Consider the following 23,938-nt stretch of genomic DNA (forward strand, 5'->3'; position numbering starts at 1 on the left):
GCTCTGATTTGCAGCTTATGGAGACAACTTTGCAACATTACAAAACGGCACAGAGCCAGGTGTTGTCAAACAGGTTGGATTAGTCCACGAGAAATGAATCTCCACTAAAACACAGGAAGATATTTAGCTGTCACTCAATGGTAGTTCTGCAGAGTGAAAGAGCTAATTAATTTAAAAGTCTATGTAAAGATGTACGTGTTTATGTGGAACCTATGTGCTGAGCCGTCGGTGTTCCACGGACTGTTGCGAGTGTAACACAATGTGCAGCCTTGAAAACAGTGTTATCATAACACTGATATGATAATACTGTAAGTATGTGATAAAGTTCATGTTTGTATGATAGATTTAACGCCGTTCCAAACGCGCACATGTGGCTAACTGTTAGCACCAGTTAGCTATTGTTAGCACCTGTTTGCTAGTTGAGAACGTGCAGCCTGCGAACACTACCCAGGAACGACAAACGCTTTTCACCTTGGCTCTGGGTCTCCTGCTGAGTGTCCAAAGCTCAAAGCAGAGGTACCTGTTAGTGATGCAGAGCTGGTTGCCAAATAACAGGAAAGCTTTGGTTTGAAGCCAGACAGCATGAGCGGCCACAAACTGCTTTTTGACGGGCTGAAATTGTGGACTTCAGCGAGAAGTACATGGCTAAGTCGACTTCATGATGGTGAGACACCCTGCTGTATCTAACGCTTTACATGTCGCTCCAGTTCTGTCAGTGTTCTGTTTCCTGTATCGAGGCAGCACGCGCCAAACCTAGTACAAAATTGGGTCAATTATTATTTGTCAAAGTTGCCTTCCGACATAGCTACACACTTGCTTGAAGATATCCGAAAGCTTTAACAAGAGGACTTCACTCAGTCATTCGGCATATACCCAATATACCACCCAGCACTTATATCAGCAAAAAAATGATATAGTACAACTTTATGCCCAACTCCCTCCATCTGTAACTGAAGCAATCCGTTCTTCGCCGTAGTGACACCTTTATTATGAATACTTGTTCTCCAGTTAATCTAGCACATTTTAACCTTCTTGATCATACAAGGCTGACAGAAACTGTATCACAGTTAAAATCCACAACATGCTGCCTTGATACCCTGCCAACAAACTTTTAAAAAAATGTTTTTAATTGCATAGCTCCAGATGTGTTGCAGATAGTAAATAATTCTCCTCAGTCTGGTCAGTTTCCCCAGACCTTGAATACTGCAGTAATAAACCCTCTCCTAAAAAAGACTAATCTGGATGCTTAAGTAATAAGTAACTACAGGCCAATATCAAATCTTCCCTTTCTAGGAAAAATTATTGAAGGGTTGTTTTTCAACAAACACATGCTTTCATGATGCAGAACAATCTTTTTAATGCATTTCAGTCTGGATTTTGTCCAGCACTGAGACTGTACTTATCAAAGTTTTAAATGACATACATCTGAATAATACTGCTTCCAAAACTTCAGTCTTAGTATTATTAGATCTCAGTGCTGCCTTTGATACAGTTGATCATGACATACTTCTTGACAGGCTGGAAAAGTGGGTGGGACTTACTGGCACTATATGACACTGGTTCAAATCCTATTTACAAGATAGAGACTACTTTGTGTCAATTGATGAGCATGTGTCTGAATGAAAAAAGATAATATGTGGGGTGCCACAAGGGTCCATTCTCGGACCACTTCTTTTCAATATCTACGTGTTGCCCCTAACTCAGATTATGGAGCATCCTAATAGTTCTTATCATACTTACGCAGATGATACACAACTTTATATTTCTGTGTCATCACATGACTACAGTCCCTTACTTTCACTGAGTAAGTGTATCAAAGAGTGGATGTGCCAGAATTTTCTTCAATAATGCAGCTAAGACAGAAAAAAATGAAAGGTCAAAGACCAGTGCTCACCTTAACTCCATGTCACCGACAACAACAGATAAAGCCAGAAATAATCTGTAATTATTGATTCTGACCTGAATTTAACAACAACAATTTAAAGCTCATTACCAAATCAGCCTACTACCATCTGAAAAATATAACCAGAATTAAGGGAATTACTTGTTCATACATTCATTTTTAGTACGTTGGACTATTGCAATGGAGTCTTTACCGGCCTAAACAAAAAAAAAAAAACAATTAGGCAAGCTGATTCAAAATGCTGCTCCACGAGTCCTTACAAACACCAGAAAAATGGACCATATCACACCAGTCCTCAGATTGCTACATTGTGAGTCAAAGAATAGACTTTAAAATCTTACTGTTGGTCTATAAAGCATTAAATGGTCTAGGACCAAAATATATTCTAGATTTATTAACTCCATACGAAGTATCCGGACCTCTCAGGTCATCAGGGACAGGTCTATTGTGTGTTCCCAGAATGAGAACCAAACAAAGTGAAGCAGCTCTCAGTTATTATGCTCCTCACCTGTGGAACATTCTCCCTGCACACCTGAGGTCTGCACCAGCTGCCAGTTATTTTAAAGCAGGGTTGAAAACATTATTATTTGCTACAGCTTTTACTTAAAGTAAATATATTTGCCCAATGATTTTAATCATTCTAAATGCTAAATTATTGTCTTTTAGTGGCTTCTGTTTTTAATTTTCCTTTAAATGTATTTTATTTTATTTTATTATTTTTATATTCTTTCTTTCTTTCTTTCTTTCTTTCTTTCTTTCTTTCTTTCTTTCTTTCTTTCTTTCTTTCCTTGAAATGTACTTTCTATTTATGATTTCATGTATTTTTATGCTTCTGTAAAGCACTTTGAATTGCCTGGTGTATGAATTGTGCTGTACAAATTAATTTGCCTTTGCCTTTACTGCTAACCTTTCCCCTGGCTGTTTGTGAGCTGCTACTTTATACCTCAAGCAGATGTTTCAAGTTCACACCTTCCTGTTTAGTGCGATTATAATTCCAGTTCTGCTGCTGCTGATTCTTTAGGCGTAAATGGACCTGGGAAGGCATGCTTTTCCTCTTGTAACCTGAAGCTGAAGGTGTGTATTGTTGGCAGTGGACCAGCAGGTTTCTACACGGCCCAGCATTTAATCAAGGTATTTCCTGTTTTCGCAGTGTTGGTACAATGTAAGCATTAGGATTATCACAGTATAAACATGTCCAGAATTCAAAACTGTTTATGGATAAACTAACCAGATGAAGTAAACACCTGACAAATCAAGATACTTGAATAAGCAAAACAGAACAACAAAGGACAAATCACTGATTTGAGTCATTGTTTCTAATAGCAAAGTAACCCAAAGTTATTAAAGACGTAGCTGCCAAATCTCTGGCAGTGTTGGCAGTTTTATTATTTCAAGGTTTCATCATATTGCCCAATCCTAACAGGCATCATACTCATGTACCTGCATTCTTTACTACTGCACTGTGATCCTTGTCAACTTCATCACATCACATCACATCAACTTCACCATTCTAAGACTGTTTTTAATACCTTCACACTGATTGTTTTGTTGTATATTGTATTATTATAATATTATTGTAGGTGGTAGTATGATGTCTGGCTTTTTTTTAATAGTTTATCATAAATTATCATTGTTTTGTTGATGGACAAAGAAAATACTCCCAATGTAAAACAGTGGCAATACAGTGTACATTTAATTCTTTATGGTGGTTTCAAATGATCTTTAGGATTATGTCATATTCATTAAGTCTTAGTTTAAAGACATACAGTTTTGACTGGCTGCATGTTGTCTTTTGCCGACAGGCCCACCTTGAACAAATAATCCCGTCAAAACAGACAAATGGGTGTTTGCCTCGTTGTTCAATACCTGGCTCCACCTGTCACACCCTGTGTGACTGGATCTTGTCAGCTTTCAGTTGATGCTTTAGATAGATGCTCATAGTCTCAACCTCGTAGGCCTGCTGTAAGTAGGACAGGAAATAACTTGCAGACTGCTTTGTGTAGACCAAGCTCCTTGAGCTCCTTGCATAATTTTCTATGCGAAACGTTTACAAGTTGTTTGTCTAAATATTGCTTGGGTTTTTTGCAGTGATGTTCTCGTGTCACAGAATTAGCTAGCCTTGTTTTATCTTTGTGCCCATATTCATTCTAAATGCATAATATAATGTAGGAACTTAAAATAACACGAGAATGTTTTAAAGTAAATCTGTAAAGAACTGACAACAGAACAAATCCATGCACATGAAATAGCTGCCATAAATAAAATAAGAGAGAAGGAAGGTGAAACTTTATTCTTAGACTTTATACACAAATCATCAATCACAATTCCTATTTCTAAAATTCAGCTGATGTATTTTAATACCTGTGTGTAATTTAGTGTTTTCCAAATTTGCCTGCTGCATCTTTAACTGATGAATCACCATGACTTTCTTTTCTTTCCTCTCCTAAATTCGAGATACCAGTGGGGTTTATTGGATATCTACAGCCATGCTAGCAGCTCTGTGAGGTTGGACACTGTTATTTTGAGCTAACATGTTCACAGTGACAAAGCTAACATGCTGAGTGGATATGTTTGTTACAACCCTGTTTCCAAAAAAGGGACACATGTAACATGTAAATAAAGTATAAATTGAAAAAAGTACAAAGAGAACATATCAAATGTTGAAACTGAGAAATTTCATTGTTTGATATCCTCATTTAGAATTTGATGGCAGCAACACGTTTCTGAAAAGTTACCGCTCTGTTGCATCACCTCTTCTTTTAACAACACTCTGTAAGTGTTTGGGAGCTGAGGAGACCAACTGCTGTCTTTTAGAAAGTGGAATGTTTTCCCATTGTGGTTTGATGTTTGATTTCAGCTCCTTTGTCCTATTTTATGTTTCATAATGCGTCAAACCTTTTCAGTGGGTGACTGCAGGCAGCCGGATTCTTTTACTATGGAGCCATGCTTTTGGGGTACATGCAGAATGTGGTCAGGAAGTGTCCTGCTGAAATAAGCAAGACCTTCCCTGAAAAAGACGCCTTCTTGGCAGCATATTTTGCTCCAAAACCCGTAGATGATATTCAGCATTAATGGAGCCTTCACAAATGTTAGCCATGCCATGTGCACTAATGGATGCTGGATGGTCTTCCTCCTCTTTAGCCTGGAGGACGTGGCATTCATGATTTTCAAAAAGAATTTCACAGTCTGACTGTGAAGGAAGCAGCGTTTGTGGATCTGGTTTATATATCAGTTTCCTCTTTGCATGGCAGAGTTTCAGCTTGTATTTGTGGATGCAGTGATGAACTGTGTTCACAGACAATGGTTTTTGAAGTGTTCCTGAGCTAAGGTTAAGGAATTGCCAAAGTTCACCCTAAGGGGAACAAGGATGTGTCTACTTAATTTTTTTTTGCTATCTTTCCAGTAGTTGTTGAAACATTTGCCACAAACAGGAACCTCATGGTGCCACTAAAAGAATAGTTCACAGCAGGATTCACCAACACACCAACATTGCTATCCCTAGAGCCACACTGCTAGCATGGCTAAAACTAAAACACATGAAACACCAATGTTATTCTATAACTCTGCCTAAAGGGCCACAGTCTGCCCAATCATTGCATATTTCCAGCTGTAATCAAAAGGATTCCATTTTCCATGTTATGTATCTCTGTCCTTCTCATCCTCTCAGGCCCGTCAAGATGTCGAGGTGGACATTTATGAGCGGCTGCCTGTACCCTTTGGCCTGGTCAGGTTCGGGGTGGCCCCTGATCATCCCGAAGTCAAGGTCTCTAATCCTATAAAGATGTGTCAGAAAACAGATAACCGTCCTACACGCTTTGGATATTAACAGTATGAGAGCAGGGCTCTCAGCAGCCTTAAAGTAGCCACCTAGCCAGCAGGCTGCAGGCTTTGATTTTCATAATGTGGACATGACAAGTTTGCCCTCTCTGATCATGATCATTTCTAGGAAATGCAGACTCCTTTTTAGAAAATGCAGACTCCAGTTCCAGGTGTGCTGATTACAATAGTTGGTACGCTGCGTAAAAACAAAACTCAGGCATAATCCCAGACAAACCTGTTTAAATCCTTGTAGCAGTACGTGCACGAGACTGCAAGTCAGCTACACTGATAATTATCTTGAATACCTGAAAACTGGCACGGATAATGGAAAACAGCAGTATAGTTGCGAGTTTTTCAGGTGCGGGTGGGCAGATGTTTGTGGGGTTTTTTTATGTTTGAACAGAGGCAGGCTAGCTGTTTCCTTTTGTTTCTATTCTTTATGCAAAGCTTATCTTTATGTTTTCCATTCTTTATGCTAAGCTAAGCTAACAGAATCTTCTTGTTTAAATCTCAGCAAAAACGTCAACAAGCATATTTCCCAAAATATAATAGTGCTTTAAAGTTGTTCACTGTGTAACATGTAATAAGACTAAAGTATTGAAAGTACTTAAGTACACATTTAGTGTTTATTATGCAGGAAATTAAAGTACTGTACTGTTTTGTCCTAAAAGGACATGACAGATGGTCATCAAACAGCAACTTTGGAACACCACAGTTCTAAATAAGAACTATAAAACACTTTTTAGTCTTTTTGTTTGAATAATCCTGATCTATTCCTCCCATCAGAACGTCATCAACACATTCACACAGACAGCCAAACATTCACGCTGTAGCTTCTATGGAAATGTGAATGTGGGGAAGGATGTGAGCATTGAGGAACTGCAGCAAGCCTACCATGCAGTTGTACTGGTAAGAATATGAAAACACATCGTAGCACTTGTACAGCAAAATAACCTGTATATAAAAGTTGTCCTCTGTGTGTGTGTGTGTGTGTGTGTGTGTGTGTGTGTGTGTGTGTGTGTGTGTGTGTGTGTGTGTGTGTGTGTGTGTGTGTGTGTGTGTAAGCATCCTTACGCATTGTTTTTTGTATATTTATGGTAGAGTTATGGGGCAGAGGGAAATAGGACAATGGGGGTGCCAGGAGAAGACTTGGCTGGTGTGTATTCTGCCAAAGACTTCGTGGGGTGGTACAATGGGTTGCCCAGCTGTCGAGAGGTATGCCTTAGACTCTGTGAAGATATTGTCAGATCACTATCGTTTTCTGTTTTTTCTTTCTTTATCATCAAATCTCTGTGTCAGTTTCTGTTATCTCTTCCATTCAGCTGAGTCCAGACCTGAGCTGTGAAACAGCAGTCATTCTAGGTCAAGGCAATGTGGCCTTGGATGTAGCAAGAATCCTGCTGTCTCCCATTGACATTTTAAAGGTGGGAAACACACAGCCGTGGTTATTTCAGATAAGTATTAAATGTAGAGCAAAAAAGCCAATGAACCACACAGCATGGTCTTAAACATATAAATGAGAAGTATAATTAAGCAAATAATGTGTTGTTGTTTATAGCATGATGAGATCTGAGAGATATGAAGGTGTCAATTCATTGAGTGTGGCAAAGCACAAATTGCAACCCTGTCTGTGTAAAAAGATCACCACCCATCCTCCCCACCCCTCTCTATAGATAAAGACCACCTCCTACCACGTGACAGCAGCTCCATCCTTAAAGTGATAACAGCTAAGCTATCGCCATGACAACTTGTGTGCAAACTCCACCTACATCTGAAATCTCCAGTGTTTGATTGATTGAGAGAGAGTAGATCAAAATTTTGGAAGCTGCAAATGATTTTCAGAATTTTTTGGTGTTCCACATGTGGGCTACTGAAAAACTAGGAGTTTGGGCAAATCTGGTACGGTACTAAATCTGGCTGCAACGCACACAAAAAGTAAAAAGCCATCTTTGTTGCGGTCTTGATGTGGGAATATATGACAATGTAATATAATATTGTAAACGTGTAGATACACTTCCATGGAAAGATCCCTGAAGGCCTGTCTGTCTTGTGTGTCAGCATCATGTTTGATATATTGCAGTACTTTGTTCTGAAAAAAGAGAACTGGTTTGTGAGACTGACTGTTTAGACAAAGAAAAGACTTCCGCCTACAGAACCTTACCTTCCATTAAACTGATGGAACATGATGTCACTTTACCAGCGACATGTTGACAGCTATAGACAACTTCCAGCTCTTCATGTAATTGTGGTCATGCAGCATCAGAAGTAACACGATATAGAAAGTATTTTGGAATATCACTGGAAACATTTAGCAACTTTATAACCCCTCAGAAATTGAAAATTTCTCCTGTTCTCTTGCAGAAGACTGACATCACCCAGGCAGCCTTGGAGGCTCTGGTAGAGAGCCAGGTCCGCAGGGTGCTAATTGTTGGCAGAAGAGGACCCATACAGGTCGCTTGCACAATCAAGGTGTGTATCAGAACTGTGGTTTATTGCAAATTCTTATTAAGATCTGGAAACACACCATCAGTAGCCATCAGAAGTCTAACAGGAGAAAAAACTTTGTTACTTGCGTAACTCTGGTTCTCAGAGTGGCATGAGTGAGATATCATGATTGGCTGATGATTGCTACATCCATGTCACGTAAAGCCACAAACACTTTCTATAATGCAGGAACGTTCGAGATTTGAATGAGCAATATTGAGCAGAACATGATGCCCACTGAGAAACAGAAAGGAAATGTTTCAGGGTGTGAAACACTGCAAAGAGCGCCAGACAATTTATGTGGAACCGCTGTAGACCCCTGCTCCAGAGACCCCTCACAGACCGACCCTCTTATATTCTGCCCCAGCCCGGCAAACTCATGTCTGTGGTCATGAGTGAGCATCCTGAACTTGTTTTTTCTGAGGTATTTGTTCAAAGCTTGAAGATGGAGGATCGGGCGAATGCCATTCCGCCCTCACTTGGGAGCCAGAAAAGTCCTAGAATAAAAGCCGCTCTGACTCAGTTCGAGGAGCACTATAAATATTACTCTTTTCTAAGAGTGAGAGAAGTTCATCCTGTAGAACGTAAGCCGACTCCCCCTGAGCCTGGGAACATACTATCCCTGAGAAGCAAGGGGGAAGTGACAACAAACTGAAGTCTGTGTCCTTGTGATAGCATTCTCAGCACCAAGGATGAAGTTGTGAGTGCTGTCCATCTCTCCCTCATTAGAGAGAGACAGGTGGCGTCTGCCCTGCGACTCCCCACTAATCTTGTTGTGGGGCCATCTAGAGGTAGAGCACAGTTGTGACTTCTAACTGCTGGGCATGCATGACATGCTTTTCCACTTATAGAGACGAACAGCCCACGTCCTGAGGGAAGCCATAGCCTCTCCCAGGAGTGGTAAAAGCCCCAAATTGTTTATTTCCTTGTTTGTTGTTTGTTGTTTTTGACTGCACCCTTGACACTAGGTCTGGATGTGACTGTGGAAGATGCTTCATTATTGTTAAAGAATGTGACTGTGTGCTTGTGTGACAGAGAGGGAAGGCAGAACCTACTGTTTCTACTCTCAAGTCTTTTTCCCTGTGGGCTGGGACGTGCCAGCTCCTTCACTGGTGGGGAGAAGGCAGGCTGTCAGGCCTTCAAGAAGTTGTTGCCCATCCATTTATTTATTGCCAAAACACTGTTAGTAAAGGAGTCTATGACTCATTTGGTTCAGCACAGATGTACAGTTGTGTGTCATCTGCATAACTATGGAAACATGCAGTATGTTCTCTAATGACATCACTTAGTGGCAGGATGTATAGTGAGAACAGTAATGGACCCAGGCAGCTGCCATGTGCAACCCCAAAACAGATTTCATGATTCTCAGACACATGATCTCCAAGACTGATGTGAAACTTTTGATGTTTGTTTGAAACCACTTTAACACAGTCAGAAAAACCAACCAACTGTTCAAGATGATTAAGATATCACCATCAATCCTATCAAATGCTGCACTTACAGTAGATCTAAAAGGACAAGAATTTAGACCTTGTTTTCATCAGAATTGGTCTGAAGTCACTGATTATTATTTTAGCTAAAGTTTTCAGTTTCAGTGGTGTGGTTCTTAAAACTGAAAGCCTGAAAGTCCTTCAGAATGTTATTTTCTTTAAGAAAGAGATTAATTTGCACTGAAACTATTTTTTCCAGTATCTTATTGATAAATGGAAGGTTGAATATCAGCCTGTAGTTAAAAGGTGTGTTAGTATCCAGGTTGTGTTTCTTTAGTAATGGTTTTACAGCAGCTATTTTAAGCACAATTGTCAAGACACGACTTCAAACACTGTTGAACCCCCGCTTTAAAAATGCTGTAGGAACAGGATCAACACATGAGGTAGACGAGTTAGACTCAGAGCTCAGTTAATGTAATACAGGTCGTTTTTCCCATGTTTACATTTTTTTACAGTGGTTATGGAGCTCATCTGTGTTCACATCTGCAGCAATGCTGACCCTGTTTGAGTTAGTTAGTGAAGAACGATGCAAGTTCTTCAGTTTGGTGCAAAGAACAGTGGACTGGTGGGGGCAGTGTTGAGCAGTCGGTCAATGTGGCAGAATAATGTTCTGGAGTTTCAGCATTCTCTGTCATAATTTTGGAAAAGTAATCCTTTCTTGCCAGATGATTTGTTTTGTTATAGACAGTCATGGCTTCTTTGTACACTCCACAGCTGAAGTAATCATATGTATAAAAGTCTGTCCATTTTCATCAACATGTACAGAGGCTGCTACAGAGCATCCCTCTTATGTTCTTCATGTCTACAGGAGCTCAGAGAAATGGTGAACCTGCCGGACACCAGACCTGAGATGGTTGCAGCTGAATTTCAGGGTGTCACAGAGGCTGTTAAAGGTGAGAAATGACATTCTGTTGAAGTATTTTACCTCCTTTTGAGTATGCCACTTCTTTTTTCCTGCTTTATCAGTCAGCTCTATTCATGAACATGGAAGATGTGGACATTCAAACTTTATTCTTCATTTTTCCACATACAGTAACATATTTTTTAATATGCCATACAGAATTTGTGAGGGTTTTTTTCTTTTATCAAACTAGCAGTACATGTAAAAATAACTGAGTTTAAGAAAAATACAGCTTGAGTAATGCAGAAACTGTTGAAAATGTCACCAGGAAGAAAGTAATGTAAGCTGTGGTTAACACCCGGAACATACCATACTGAGACCTATAGCCCATACACAGTGAGGTGAATGGAAACTTAAGAAACACAGCTGGTGTTAGATGTTGGGTGGTTCCGAAAGGTTTTCTGCTGGTGTAACAAACTGCAGGTTAAGGCCATATGCTGTCCGTGTCCCAATGACCTTTTGGTTGGTCATCGTCCTTGCTGCAGACATGACATTGACAGTGCTGAGCATGTTCCATCTTATAGCGATAACAGTCACCTTGCCTCTGTTCATGGCTTATTATGAGAACCTTGATCGCATCTCTGTGAAACATGATAAGCAGTAAATGAAGGGTGATCAGAAACCTGGTGTTTTTTGTCTGTCTTGTTGTCAGTGCCTCTAAACTTGCACCTTCAGTGATAATATTAGCGGCACTGCAGTGGTGACTGGTTCGTGGTTGCGGCAGCACATCAAAAAAATGCACTTACAGGAAATTTACAAAGGCCAGTGGGTTTAAACATTGTTCCAAAATAAAGACTGCTGGTTTCACTTCATTCATCACTTCTGACGTTTTTGTGTGCAGGTTCTTGTATGGGTTTTTGATAGCTAGCATTCACTCACGTCTGTGCATGTTCACACATTTTCAGAGACTCACCTACACATTTTTCCATATTTAGTAAAATGGCAGAAGTCACAAGATCATGCATGCATTTACAGCATAGGCACACATGCTCAGATGAAAACACACTTAAGCACACACACACACACACACACACACACACACACACACACACACACGCATATATGTACTACTGTTAATTTTGCCAACTATGTATACTGTTAGTCCTGAGATCAGAAGTTGGATTAAGGCTTATCTTAAAGTTAATGTCTTAATTAAAAAGAGCCATCAGCTTTCTGGTCTATGGTTTCTGGTCTATTTTAGTCTTTAATAAATGACTTGTAGTAAACAAAGTCTTTGTAACAGCTCTTTTAGTGAAGAAGACTTTGGAGCCTTTATATTTTCAGGTTGTCCATACAAACATACATACGTCCCATTCTCGTGAAGAAGATCTCTCAGGAACCCTTTTGAGGGAATTCCTTCAAATTTGGCACAAATCTCCACTCGGATTCAAAGATGAGCTGATTAGATTTTGGTGTTCAAAGGTAAAAGTTCAACATCTGTGTGACCACACAAATCACATTTTTGGCCATGAAGAATTCATTCGTGAATTATGAAACAATTTCACACAAGTGTCTCATAGGATAAAATGAGAATGGTAAAAAGAAGTGATGGCATTTTTATATCCAGAAGGTCAAAGGTCAACTTCACTGTTACATCATAATGTTTTCTGGCCATTATTCACTTCCATGAATCAGGAGCAGAAGTGCAGACTGTTATATTCCACATTTGGTCAGATACTGAATTGATGACACTAATCTTGGATGTCCACCTTGAAATTGTGGTGATTTTATAGATCTTCTGTGCTGCCAGGTTGAAGATGTGTGTGAAGCATCCACGTTTTACAGTTTGTAGATTCTCCACAGCAGCATCCATTTCTGAAGCATTGTAGTCCAACACAAGCTCATCGGCTCTGCTGATATTGAGCTTCAGGTGAAATGAAATGAAAACATCGAATTTTGTCGGTTTTTGTAATGAAATTACAACTAATGCACACACACACACACACACACACACACACACACACACACACACACACACACACACACACACACACACATCCACATTATAGACAAATACACAGCGTAGAGATTGTAAGCACTTTAAATTTGGGATCAGAAATGATCTCAAAGCCGAAAGATTCTCATTTTAAGCAAATATTTCTGTGCTGTGTCAGATTTGCCTCGACCCAGGAAGCGTCTGACAGAGCTCATGTTGAAGACAGCCCTGGAGATCCCAGGAGAGAAGGAGCAGGAGAGGCGAAGCAAGGCCTCCCGCTCCTGGGCCTTTCGCTTCTTCCGGAGCCCCATTGAAATCCTGGCCAACCCTGACAACAACAGAACAGCTGGCATCCGCCTAGCTGTCAACAGGCTGGAGGTAAACAGGTTTTGGATTTTAAAATAAGAAGTCCGTCACATGCAGCTGCTTAGTTCATTGGCCTGGTTAATGTTGGCTACCTCCGTGTGAGCAGGGTTCAGGTGAGGGAGCCCGGGCAGTGCTCACTGGAGAAGTGGAGGATGTGACCTGCGGCCTCGTCATTAGCAGTATCGGCTACAAGAGCCTCCCCATTGATCCATCAGTGCCGTTTGACTCCCACAAAGCCATCGTGCCAAACAGCATGGGTCGTGTTCAGCAAGCTGGAGGTACTCCGTAAATACCACAAACAACAAGACCGCTTAGCGAGCTAAACCTGTAACTGAAAAAAACTAAGTGAATCCATCTTTCTTTCTAGGTCTATATTGTAGTGGCTGGCTGAAAACAGGCCCCACTGGGGTGATAGCCACAACGATGAACAATAGTTTTGACACTGCACGATCCTTACTGGAGGACATGGACTCGGGAACAGTGGACGTGTCTGCTGCCAGGCCTGGTTCACAAAGCATCAGTGGCCTGCTGGAAAAGAGAGGTACTCTACTGCTCCTTTGGCTGTTTCATCACCTTCTGTTGAGCCCTGTTATCTGACCTGTACTTGGATATATTTGTCTGTTTAGTCATAATAGAGTCATAAGGGACTTTAATTGTGGTTCCAATATCAGATCATAGAAAGAGAAGTAAAAGGTGAGCAAGTGAAGGAGGGAAGTGCATTCGGTACATTTGTTAGACCTCAAGGATACAGCAGTGTTTACAAGAAAGCTATTTACATATTAGGTCAACCTTTCTAATACTGGGTAGGAACTCCCTTTGACCCTAGAACAGCCTGAATTCTCGTGGCACAGATCCAACCAGGTGCTGGAAAAACCCTTTGAGATTGTGCTCCATGTTGACTTGATAGTATCACACAACAATAAATTAAGAGTATGTTGCACAACTATTATCATGATGTGAAAATGAGGCAATGTTTCTTGTTATGTAACAACTCTCTGGATACTATCACACCGAATGCCAACATGTCACCCTCTCTCAGACAGTGCTGTCAGGCTGATTAAAAGCTAAAAGAGTGTGGCTTGGCTACATTTCTTCATTGCAAATTTCTTCTTCATTTCATGTACCTGTGGTATTATTACAGCAAGTACACATACTGTACACACACACATACACACGCTCCTCATAGAGATGTTTCCTAAAGGAAAGAAAAATGTTTTTTTCATCATGATTCAAGCTCTAAGAATGTGATTGTGCTGTTAGTTCACAGTAATTTCCGGTATCTTGATGAATTAAAATAAAAGCTATGTCACAGCTGCACACAGTTCAGCACAAATCTATTCATGACATGCTTCACATCTATGTAACATTTGGCTTGTTGGCCTTAAAAACACGTCATTAAACTATAGCCAAATGTGGTTTTTATGTTACTGTCTGTAGGAGTGAGACCAGTGATTTTCTCAGACTGGGAGAAGATTGACAGGGTGGAGATAAATCGGGGTGAAGCCACTGGAAAACCCCGAGAAAAACTACTGACTGTGGAGGAGATGCTGCAGGTGGCTCAAAAGTGACTGAAGACAAGAGGCTGTTTACAGGTGAAGACTGGGCACTGAGTACATGTTGCAGTATCACATTGATGGGAGCATCACTGACTGATGACAATGGGCACAGAAAAAAAAGCATTATGAAGTACTCAACATAGACTTGATTCATGTTGTACACAGAGTACACATTGAAAAGTAGTGGGTACTGTAATTTACCCTGAGATTATTTGTCTCTTTTCTCAAAACATGACTTTCTAATGAAGGCTATCATTCATGAACCTATTGTATTGCACTGTTTTAATATGTATGTACGTATATGTTTAAGAGTACAAACTATATGCTCACAAATCTTTTTTACACTTACACTTCATATGATGTTTCATAATATCCTGTCTATTTTGAATATATTTAATAAAATGCTCCAAAAACCCCTGTTTGGAACATTCCACGGGTAAACAGATTCATTGGTAACAGGGTGTGAAACAGGCATCCTCATTCACAGGCAAGGACGGGGTGAGGTTCACCACTGTGTGAAGACAGAGTGGGCAAATAGCCCAACAGTTTAAGAACATTTCTCAACACACTATTGCAAGGAATTTAGGTATTTCACCATCTACAAACAATAATGTCATGAAGAAATGTCTGCATGAAGGGGGCAAGGCTGAAACCCCAAATTAAATGCCCATGACTTTTTTATCCTTCAGGTGATGCTGCATTCTTTATCTGAAACATGTTTCAGATTAAGAAATTCAGAATGTGTATTTACAAAGTTTGATCAGTTGATGTCTATCTCAGATATTTAATTTTAAATCTTAACTTTAAATCTTATTTTTACTGCATTCAATTGAATATAGGTCAAAAACATTTGCAAATCATAGTGTTCTTTTTAAATTGACATTTCACAGCATCCTAACTTTTGGAATCAGGCGTGTATCTTCTTACTTGTTTGTAATCTTAGATGTCACACATGGTGGGTTTTGGCTTAGGCTGTACTTTGAGTTGGAGATATAAAAAATTGTTAACATCAGGAGGACACACCTCTGGTTATTTGCAAAGATTTTGACTGACTTAAAACAACTTAGAGCAGGAATTAATATGTTGCAAGAATAAAATAAAGTCTAGGATTCTTCTGAATGCTGCCAAGCAGCTGAAGACTGCTGACAACAGGAACTGAACAGAAACCTTGCACAATACTGATACACAAACACCAAGGTACTTGAACTATGTATTGACATGAGTCTTTGATTTGGATATTTGCACACTGTGTCCCCAAGGATTTTATGTGCCTAATCAAACATGAAAGTGGCACTGCCATGTTGTAAGTTATCCTTGAAGATCACAAGTCTCACATGTTTTCAAATCAATTAAAAATACCATAGTTTGAGATGGGTAAAGCCTGACTAGTTTTATCTCTCCACCCCCCATTGGGCATTTTCACAATTAAACATTGACCACAGATTATAAATACATTCTGACAAGACTCCTGTGCCAGGTAGACTGGTTAACATCCTGACTGCAGCAACAGTTCAGTGGAATGGATGCAACTGCATGTTTAACTTAAACTCATAATGCTCCTCTGCTTTAAATTAGAACATTTCAAATCTTGAACATTAATACTGGGAAAGCATTGCAGGTATAATCTGTGCAAATCTCTGGAAAAAAAAAAAATATAAAATGACACAAATCAGTTTAGTGTTTTATTTAAAGCAGAGATAAAACCCCAGTACATGCAGAAACATCTTCAATGAACTCTTTTAATGCTCCTCCTGACTCCTCTTCTCTGACGAACTCTCATTTTGACCATGCGAGACCCTGATGTGGACTCACTGGAGTGTACTGGGGTTCCTAGTTCCCTGCCTTTAGGTGTTCCCACTTTGTCTTCCTGAACAGTTTTCTTATGAGCAGTCAGGTTGTCGCTGGCCGTCAGGTTGTCGCTGGCCGTCAGGTTGTCGCTGGCCGTCAGGTTGTCGCTGGCCGTCAGGTTGTCGCTGGCCGTCAGGTTGTCGCTGGCCGTCAGGTTGTCGCTGGCCGTCAGGTTGTCGCTGGCCGTCAGGTTGTCGCTGGCCGTCAGGTTGTCGCTGGCCGTCAGGTTGTCGCTGGCCGTCAGGTTGTCGCTGGCCGTCAGGTTGTCGCTGGCCGTCAGGTTGTCGCTGGCCGTCAGGTTGTCGCTGGCCGTCAGGTTGTCGCTGGCCGTCAGGTTGTCGCTGGCCGTCAGGTTGTCGCTGGCCGTCAGGTTGTCGCTGGCCGTCAGGTTGTCGCTGGCCGTCAGGTTGTCGCTGGCCGTCAGGTTGTCGCTGGCCGTCAGGTTGTCGCTGGCCGTCAGGTTGTCGCTGGCCGTCAGGTTGTCGCTGGCCGTCAGGTTGTCGCTGGCCGTCAGGTTGTCGCTGGCCGTCAGGTTGTCGCTGGCCGTCAGGTTGTCGCTGGCCGTCAGGTTGTCGCTGGCCGTCAGGTTGTCGCTGGCCGTCAGGTTGTCGCTGGCCGTCAGGTTGTCGCTGGCCGTCAGGTTGTCGCTGGCCGTCAGGTTGTCGCTGGCCGTCAGGTTGTCGCTGGCCGTCAGGTTGTCGCTGGCCGTCAGGTTGTCGCTGGCCGTCAGGTTGTCGCTGGCCGTCAGGTTGTCGCTGGCCGTCAGGTTGTCGCTGGCCGTCAGGTTGTCGCTGGCCGTCAGGTTGTCGCTGGCCGTCAGGTTGTCGCTGGCCGTCAGGTTGTCGCTGGCCGTCAGGTTGTCGCTGGCCGTCAGGTTGTCGCTGGCCGTCAGGTTGTCGCTGGCCGTCAGGTTGTCGCTGGCCGTCAGGTTGTCGCTGGCCGTCAGGTTGTCGCTGGCCGTCAGGTTGTCGCTGGCCGTCAGGTTGTCGCTGGCCGTCAGGTTGTCGCTGGCCGTCAGGTTGTCGCTGGCCGTCAGGTTGTCGCTGGCCGTCAGGTTGTCGCTGGCCGTCAGGTTGTCGCTGGCCGTCAGGTTGTCGCTGGCCGTCAGGTTGTCGCTGGCCGTCAGGTTGTCGCTGGCCGTCAGGTTGTCGCTGGCCGTCAGGTTGTCGCTGGCCGTCAGGTTGTCGCTGGCCGTCAGGTTGTCGCTGGCCGTCAGGTTGTCGCTGGCCGTCAGGTTGTCGCTGGCCGTCAGGTTGTCGCTGGCCGTCAGGTTGTCGCTGGCCGTCAGGTTGTCGCTGGCCGTCAGGTTGTCGCTGGCCGTCAGGTTGTCGCTGGCCGTCAGGTTGTCGCTGGCCGTCAGGTTGTCGCTGGCCGTCAGGTTGTCGCTGGCCGTCAGGTTGTCGCTGGCCGTCAGGTTGTCGCTGGCCGTCAGGTTGTCGCTGGCCGTCAGGTTGTCGCTGGCCGTCAGGTTGTCGCTGGCCAGTTTTGGGTTCTTATGGGGCTGTTGCACAAATTTCAGGTGGCCAAGTGATGCCTCAGCTTCCACTTCATTGGTTTCCAGTTGCACTGAAAGAAGACAGTAGACAAAAGCAGTTGGATGTTTCTGACCAAGAAAGGATTTTTACCAAAAGAGACAAATGTTTCAGAGCTGAAACTCAAGCTCCAGCCAGCTTCTCAGCTCCTAAGTGATAAAATGGCATAAGAAAGCACTCACCTGAAAGCTTGATAAACCACATTGTGAGGCTTAGACCAAGGCTCTAAACAAACTTGCATTTTAACAAAGGATTTCATGAAACCTGCTCACCTTTCTTAGCTTCTCGCTCCAACATGGACTCCATTGACTGGAGCAGTGCAAAGGCCTTCCTCATAGAGATTCCATTGGGAGACAGATCTGTAGTACAAAGGAAATCAAGTGACTTAGTTTGAAAAACTCCAAAAGGATTCTGCCAGAAGTTTTCTTACCTTCCATTGTATCCTGCAGCCCATGATCATCTCTTTTGTTTGTCCCACCAACTGGAAAAACAAGAACACAATGACAGAACACTTGTTAATCAAATGGTTGTGCTGTTTGATAGCACAAGTTCTTACAGCAGCTAAGGAAGTTAAGAGTTCTGACAAAGCAAACTGTGTGCTAATGATCACCTGAAATCACCAAAGCCTGTTTTTAAATTCACTATACTCCAGCACCAAATTCTTAACCACAACCACCAAACCTAAATTTAACCAAACTTGAAACAGAAAGAATATAAAAACCTGTGGCAAGCCAAGCAGTCAGCACACAAAAAAGCAGGTCCCAGGCAGCTCCCATTGTTTCTGATGCAAGGAGAAAATGCTCTCTGAGTCCCATGCCTTGTTTAAAAAGGGCCAGCATGCAGGTGACGCAGCTGTTGCTGATCAGCTCTAATCCCCTTCAGAGCTCGTTGAGATTCAGCCCTTCCTGTGACAAGCCTGTAAAACAATTCTCTCTGATAGCTCTGAGGATGTTGGATTTATTTATTTCATATTACTTGTTTTAGATGTTTGTTAAAGTGCAATTCTTGCAATGCAACCTTAGGTCTAAAGTTCCATCAAAAGGGAAAACTTAAGTTTTCAAAGATCTCCCTCCTGTTGACACAGTTATGAAAGCAACTAAGGCTGTAATTAGGAGGCTGATGACAACACAAAATTAACAGCCCTGACCTGTTCAGGATGAATGAGGACAGAGCTATGCTGGGATTTATGTGAGCCAACGTCCATGCCAAAACAAAGCAATTTGAAGCAATTTGAAGCAAGCTGTGGGGCTTCAAAGTCAGGAAGCACAGCGACATCTGGCGGTTTGGAAAATGCATAGCAGCCATTCAAGACTGGGGCCACAGCATGACCACAGCTCACTGACTTCAGTTTCAGTCTTGTACAGTATGTGTGCAATCCAATAAAAGTGGTCCCTAACTAATACATATGTTGTCCAAAAAACCTACACGTGAAACATTTTTACTGATGCAGAATGTGATTGATGTGCTGCAGGCCCAGTGTCCACGGTGGACATGTGTTTTTACTTCATGGTTGATATTTATCTGACACTTCACATGAGTTGAGTGGGAGCTTTAAACCACTCAGTTGTAGCTCCACCTCAATCAGCTCCACTGAAATGCTGCCCACCTTTTATCACATGAAAGGGGTCATTTTAAATCAGGAATACTGAGGAGCCCTGAATCCTATACCAAAAGGTAAAAGCTGGACTTCAGAGTAAGAAGCTTGAGTTGGATCTGACAGTGTTCTCCATTTCAGTCAGACGAAGTCCTGAATCCCTGAAAGGTGGAAAACCTTTGATTTCAACAAGCGTCAATGCAGAGTGCACCAATTTGAGATGTAGTTACCCTGGCAACTTACCATACCACGTTATTATGCCATATCTGAATGGTATTTCAAAGGTCAGCATGATGAGAAACAAGCAGGAATCTGCTTGAAACCAAAAACCATAAGCACAACCAGCTTTATTCAGTCTGATGTCAGGCTATTCCTGGCTGTTCCCATGTGAAATTAGCAACAAGCTAACATATTTACAAAGCGTATAGAAATGTATAAATTGGGCCTTTTTAAATTAGCTGAAATAGAAACATAAAGAGGATGAAGTAAATTTTGCTGCTGGTCGAGGAGCTACATCAGAGCGATTTTAGAAGGAGAATTTAGTCCCAAATTGAAAAGTGTGCACAAAGATGACGCCAACAAAACCAGTGTCAGCTTTATTTCGGATGTTTTTGACACCCCTGGGAAAAAGTAGCATAATGTCAATTCAGCTCAAATGCAAATAGCAGAGTATAACTGCTCTGTTCTAAATGCTACATATTGCTTCAGGTAATATTTTGAACAATCCCTCCAAACATGTCTCAGAAGAGTTTTTAACCAAGTTAAGAGATTCTTACATTTAGGAGTGGAACTAAGAGTGCAGGAGTTTTTCCTCTTTCACTAAAGAGTCCTCCACAAATTAACATTGCACTCCAATAATTCTGTTGGTCTCATGTTGGACAGCTTGACAAAAAGGATTAAAATCGATACAGCTGTAATGTAAAATCAATTGAGCTTCACTTTGAGTTCAAAATTTCCAGACCTTGTAGTTCTTTCACCCAAAACTGTCCACCAAATTATATTGAAACAAATAGCTGAAATGCCCTGCTGTTCATTTCCAACTATCAAACTGATAAATGATCAATCAGGACCAAAAACATAACTTCCATGGCAGATGTAAACATAATACAGTCTCAGCACAGTTGAAAAATGCTTTATTATTTAACATAAATATGCCATACATCAGTACTCATTTGCAAGGAAGTGCGTTTTCTCCTTTCTGTGAGCATGTGTCTCATAATCAGTATATTCCATAGGTGTGCTCCTTTCCATCTCTGTATCTGTCCAGGTACCGCAGGGGCTGTCCATGAGGGAACTTGACCTGCGGAGGGTGGTACACTGGAGGCCAGATAAACTCAAACACCGGCTCCCTCATGTCTGCAGGGGAAGATGCAACAGACAGGCTTCATTATTAACGAACAGGCAATGGCCTCACAAACATTTTGTCCCAATTCAGACCTTTTCATCTTGTTTTTGTCAAAAAGCCAGAAGGCCAGAAAACTCACTGAGTGTGTTGTGAAAGGTGTTGGTGACAGATTCATCCCACTGGCACTGGAAGAAGGCCAGGCCTGCAGGTGTGAGATGGTCCTGGTGCTTTCTGTAGAAATCCACCGTCTTAAATGTTCGATCCATCAGAGAATGGCTAGAGAGGAGAGACAGCACAAGCTGAGTGTCTTGGTTGTTGCATCAAACATGAACACACGTTAATGTGACTACAGTTCAATGGCAGATTTCACCACAGCTGACGGCAGGGGCAAACAATTAGTATTTTCTGTCCAAAGGAAATAAAATCGGCTGACCAGCAACCTTTGTTTTGGTGATTGAGGCCCATAACACATGCTCATCATTACAGGTTACAGTCAAGAAAAGGAAAAGTTTCTTTTAGAACTTATCCTATGCAGTAGTGAGCATACACATATATATAATTGATTTGGTTATATTTCATACCACAACTCCAAATAAAGTGAAGAGCATCAGCTTCCTGTCTGCATGTTGAGTGTGTTGCTCACCATGGTGACGGCCTGGCATCCTCCTGGAAGTTGACGGGTCCCTCCTGCTTGAAGAGGACGTAAATGTAGCGGTGGAAGCCTGTTCCTCTGGCAGGGAAGGGGGGCAGGTAGTGACACAGCTCCTCCCCGGCCTGCACTGCTCCGCCTGGTATGTTCCCTCTGTGGAAACAGATCATTTGAGGCAGAAGAGGTTAAGCAATCTTAAAACTGCATGTATTCATACTGTTCCTGAATAAAGGGCTCCTGCATCACTGAAAAGCCTGTTCTTGGTGTATATGCAGTGGAGGGTTCGGGTTTACACAGCACACCCGTGTGTAAGTTCTATGTTGAACCAAGCTAGTTGTGATGTTCCAAAATCTTGCCATGTCTGCATGTCATTTAAAGGTTTTCATTGTATTTTTAAACCTCCCTGTAAAGGCAACTTGCTCAACATGTGTTTTTCTAAATACAAATAAGAGCACTGGCTTCAATACTCACACTAGCCAGTGGATGTATTCTGCCTCGTTATCCAGAAGATGCTCATCTGAAAAAGATGGAAAAATGATTTTAGACAGCCTGTAAATGATGAGAATTCATCGATCATCTTTTGACTCGTTCCTGAAAAGCAGAGAGCTGATGCTGACCTGGACAGGTGAGCAGAAGAGTCCACAGGGAGCCCTCCTCCGCATCAAACCTGATCTGAGGGACAGATGCTGCCTGGAGAAGAAAACACGGCAAAGAGGACAGTTAGAGAAGACACCTAACAGGTGGGAACAGAGCAAAAGAGAGTGAATTAAAAGCAAAATAGACACAGAATGCAGGGAATGATGTGTGAGGTTCCTTCAACATACTTCAGTTGGCGTCAGCCGATTCCCATAATACACTTGACCACTGTTGTCCTGGCTATAGCTGATGTGCAGTGAGACTTGAGGTAGAAAATACGCCATCGGGAAGAGATCTCTGAAGACCCCGTAGTGTTCTGCCAGTCTCATGATATCAAACGGACCGCTGCTCTTAGCCCAGACTTCCTGCACTTGATCCAGAGGGATTTTAACTGGTGGGACAACAAGAAAATAAAACACTGAACCGATTTCTTCACATCAATTTGAAGCTTAATCATTTGCTTCATGGTGAGTGTGCGTGAGCTTACAGGTGCGCAGACGAGTAGCCCTCTCCAGCTCAATGTTCTTCTTGTTATCCTTCATCACCTGCCTCCTCTTCACAAGTTCTTTGGTCCTGGAGGGTTGACAGTATGGCAGTCCAATGTCCACTCGCTCTGCTCCTGAAACAGAAGTCTCATTTAAACCGCGAACTGTGAAAGTTCTCAGCAGCGATGAAATAAAACCCCTGACTGACCACTTTGACACCACCAGTCCCACTCAGCCATGGCTCCTTCACTTCTCACCGTGTTCAGGATCGGCTTTTTCCACGTAGCCCCTGTACGTCTTCCACCAGGCAGGTTTATTCTTTGCCTCCTCGGCATGTTTAAAGTAACGACCGTAGCTGCGATACTTCTCTAGTGACTCCAGGTTCTTATGGTCAATCTCCTGATTTGGCATTGGCCCCAAAGGACGTGCCCGTCTGCAGAGGAACGCTGTCACGTGGAAACAGCAACAATAGTGTGTGAGTGACATAAGAAGAAGAAAAAAAAAGTCATGTTGTCTGCTTATTCCTGCCAGCAGTGTCACCAGGCTACCTAGAGGGCATCTTGTATGCATGCGAAACTCCCCTCAAATATTTGATAGTTTTACCTTTAAAAAGGGGAGTGATACAAGCCTAATTGAAACATTTTTTTATCTGTTAATTTTTGTTAATTTATAGAGATACACCAAATACATACGGAAGTACTTGAATTGACTTTCCTGTTCTTTTTTAAATGTTTCCTCAAACCATGCTATTGTCAATGCTAATATGTGACATGATAACCGTATCATTGGTGACACTATTAAAGAAAGTTACTACTCTTAAGCTAGGTCACGTATCTTCTTTTGTTTCCCGCTGGCGACCACTGCATTTCTAAGTTCATAACATTAGTAACATTATTCCTTGGAGTTTGGTGACATGTTTTTCTTCATAGCATGTAAAGGAGCCTGCTTCACACGAGCCGTATCCTGAGATCTTTATGCAATACTGACGTTCGGTGACGAAGCTCCGAATGCAAACCCTATGAAATTGAGTAAAAACGGTACAATACCTGTTGTAACAAGTGTCCTCGCATTATTGACCCCTAAATCTGTCCCACTTCGCAAGGTAGCAGCACAAACCGTGCGCAGCGCCATCTTGGAGTATTTTTTTTCCTCGACGTTTTCGAAACTACGGTAGCCGAGAGGAGCAAAACAAGTCCGTGCATGTTTAACTATGTCGTTTTTTGTAGGACCGACTGTCCGTAGTATAGTGGCAGAGAATAATGGTGATATATGGTAAGCTATACTTTTTAGTATAATCATAGTTTATTTAGTTTTACGGCATTCACATTACCATTACTGTACAATATGTAATATGTAACGTTGCACTTTTTGGATTTTGTGAGAAATTTCTCAAC

At 42.2% G+C, this 23,938-nt stretch overlaps 3 protein-coding genes across 5 annotated transcripts; 1 reads left to right on the forward strand and 2 right to left on the reverse strand.

The window, feature by feature from the left end:
* The first annotated feature begins 239 nt into the window (after positions 1-239).
* Positions 240-21,671, forward strand: fdxr (ferredoxin reductase). Of its 3 annotated transcripts, XM_070990946.1 has the most exons (13): positions 240-664; positions 2,925-3,034; positions 5,571-5,666; positions 6,509-6,631; positions 6,824-6,937; positions 7,045-7,146; positions 8,084-8,191; positions 10,505-10,589; positions 12,712-12,911; positions 13,006-13,177; positions 13,267-13,440; positions 14,337-14,491; positions 20,697-21,671. In XM_070990946.1, exons 1-12 carry the CDS (start codon positions 583-585, stop codon positions 14,465-14,467), a joined length of 1,497 nt encoding a protein of 498 aa, XP_070847047.1. In that variant the 5' UTR covers positions 240-582; the 3' UTR covers positions 14,468-14,491; positions 20,697-21,671. The 3 variants fall into 3 exon arrangements, with proteins under 3 accessions (XP_070847047.1, XP_070847046.1, XP_070847048.1); XM_070990945.1 differs by lacking the exon at positions 20,697-21,671 and having other exon boundaries at positions 14,337-14,558; XM_070990947.1 differs by lacking the exons at positions 6,824-6,937; positions 7,045-7,146; positions 20,697-21,671 and having other exon boundaries at positions 14,337-14,558.
* Positions 14,961-18,926, reverse strand: LOC139350053 (polysialoglycoprotein-like). Its single transcript, XM_070991146.1, has 6 exons — positions 18,853-18,926; positions 18,557-18,751; positions 18,266-18,316; positions 18,108-18,194; positions 17,712-17,869; positions 14,961-14,966 (listed from the first exon to the last, which is right to left on the reverse strand). Exons 2-6 carry the CDS (start codon positions 18,672-18,674, stop codon positions 14,961-14,963), a joined length of 420 nt encoding a protein of 139 aa, XP_070847247.1. The 5' UTR covers positions 18,675-18,751; positions 18,853-18,926.
* On the reverse strand, positions 20,004-23,686 carry mrpl38 (mitochondrial ribosomal protein L38). The gene is made up of 9 exons (XM_070990949.1): positions 23,591-23,686; positions 22,802-22,990; positions 22,547-22,678; positions 22,248-22,450; positions 22,041-22,113; positions 21,895-21,940; positions 21,418-21,576; positions 20,914-21,050; positions 20,004-20,785 (listed from the first exon to the last, which is right to left on the reverse strand). The coding sequence occupies exons 1-9, from the start codon at positions 23,673-23,675 to the stop codon at positions 20,649-20,651; spliced, it is 1,161 nt and encodes a 386-aa protein (XP_070847050.1). The 5' UTR covers positions 23,676-23,686; the 3' UTR covers positions 20,004-20,648.
* Positions 23,687-23,938: the final 252 nt, after the last annotated feature.

Source organism: Chaetodon trifascialis, chromosome 21, assembly GCF_039877785.1.
Source record: "Chaetodon trifascialis isolate fChaTrf1 chromosome 21, fChaTrf1.hap1, whole genome shotgun sequence".
Lineage (NCBI taxonomy): Eukaryota > Metazoa > Chordata > Actinopteri > Chaetodontiformes > Chaetodontidae > Chaetodon > Chaetodon trifascialis.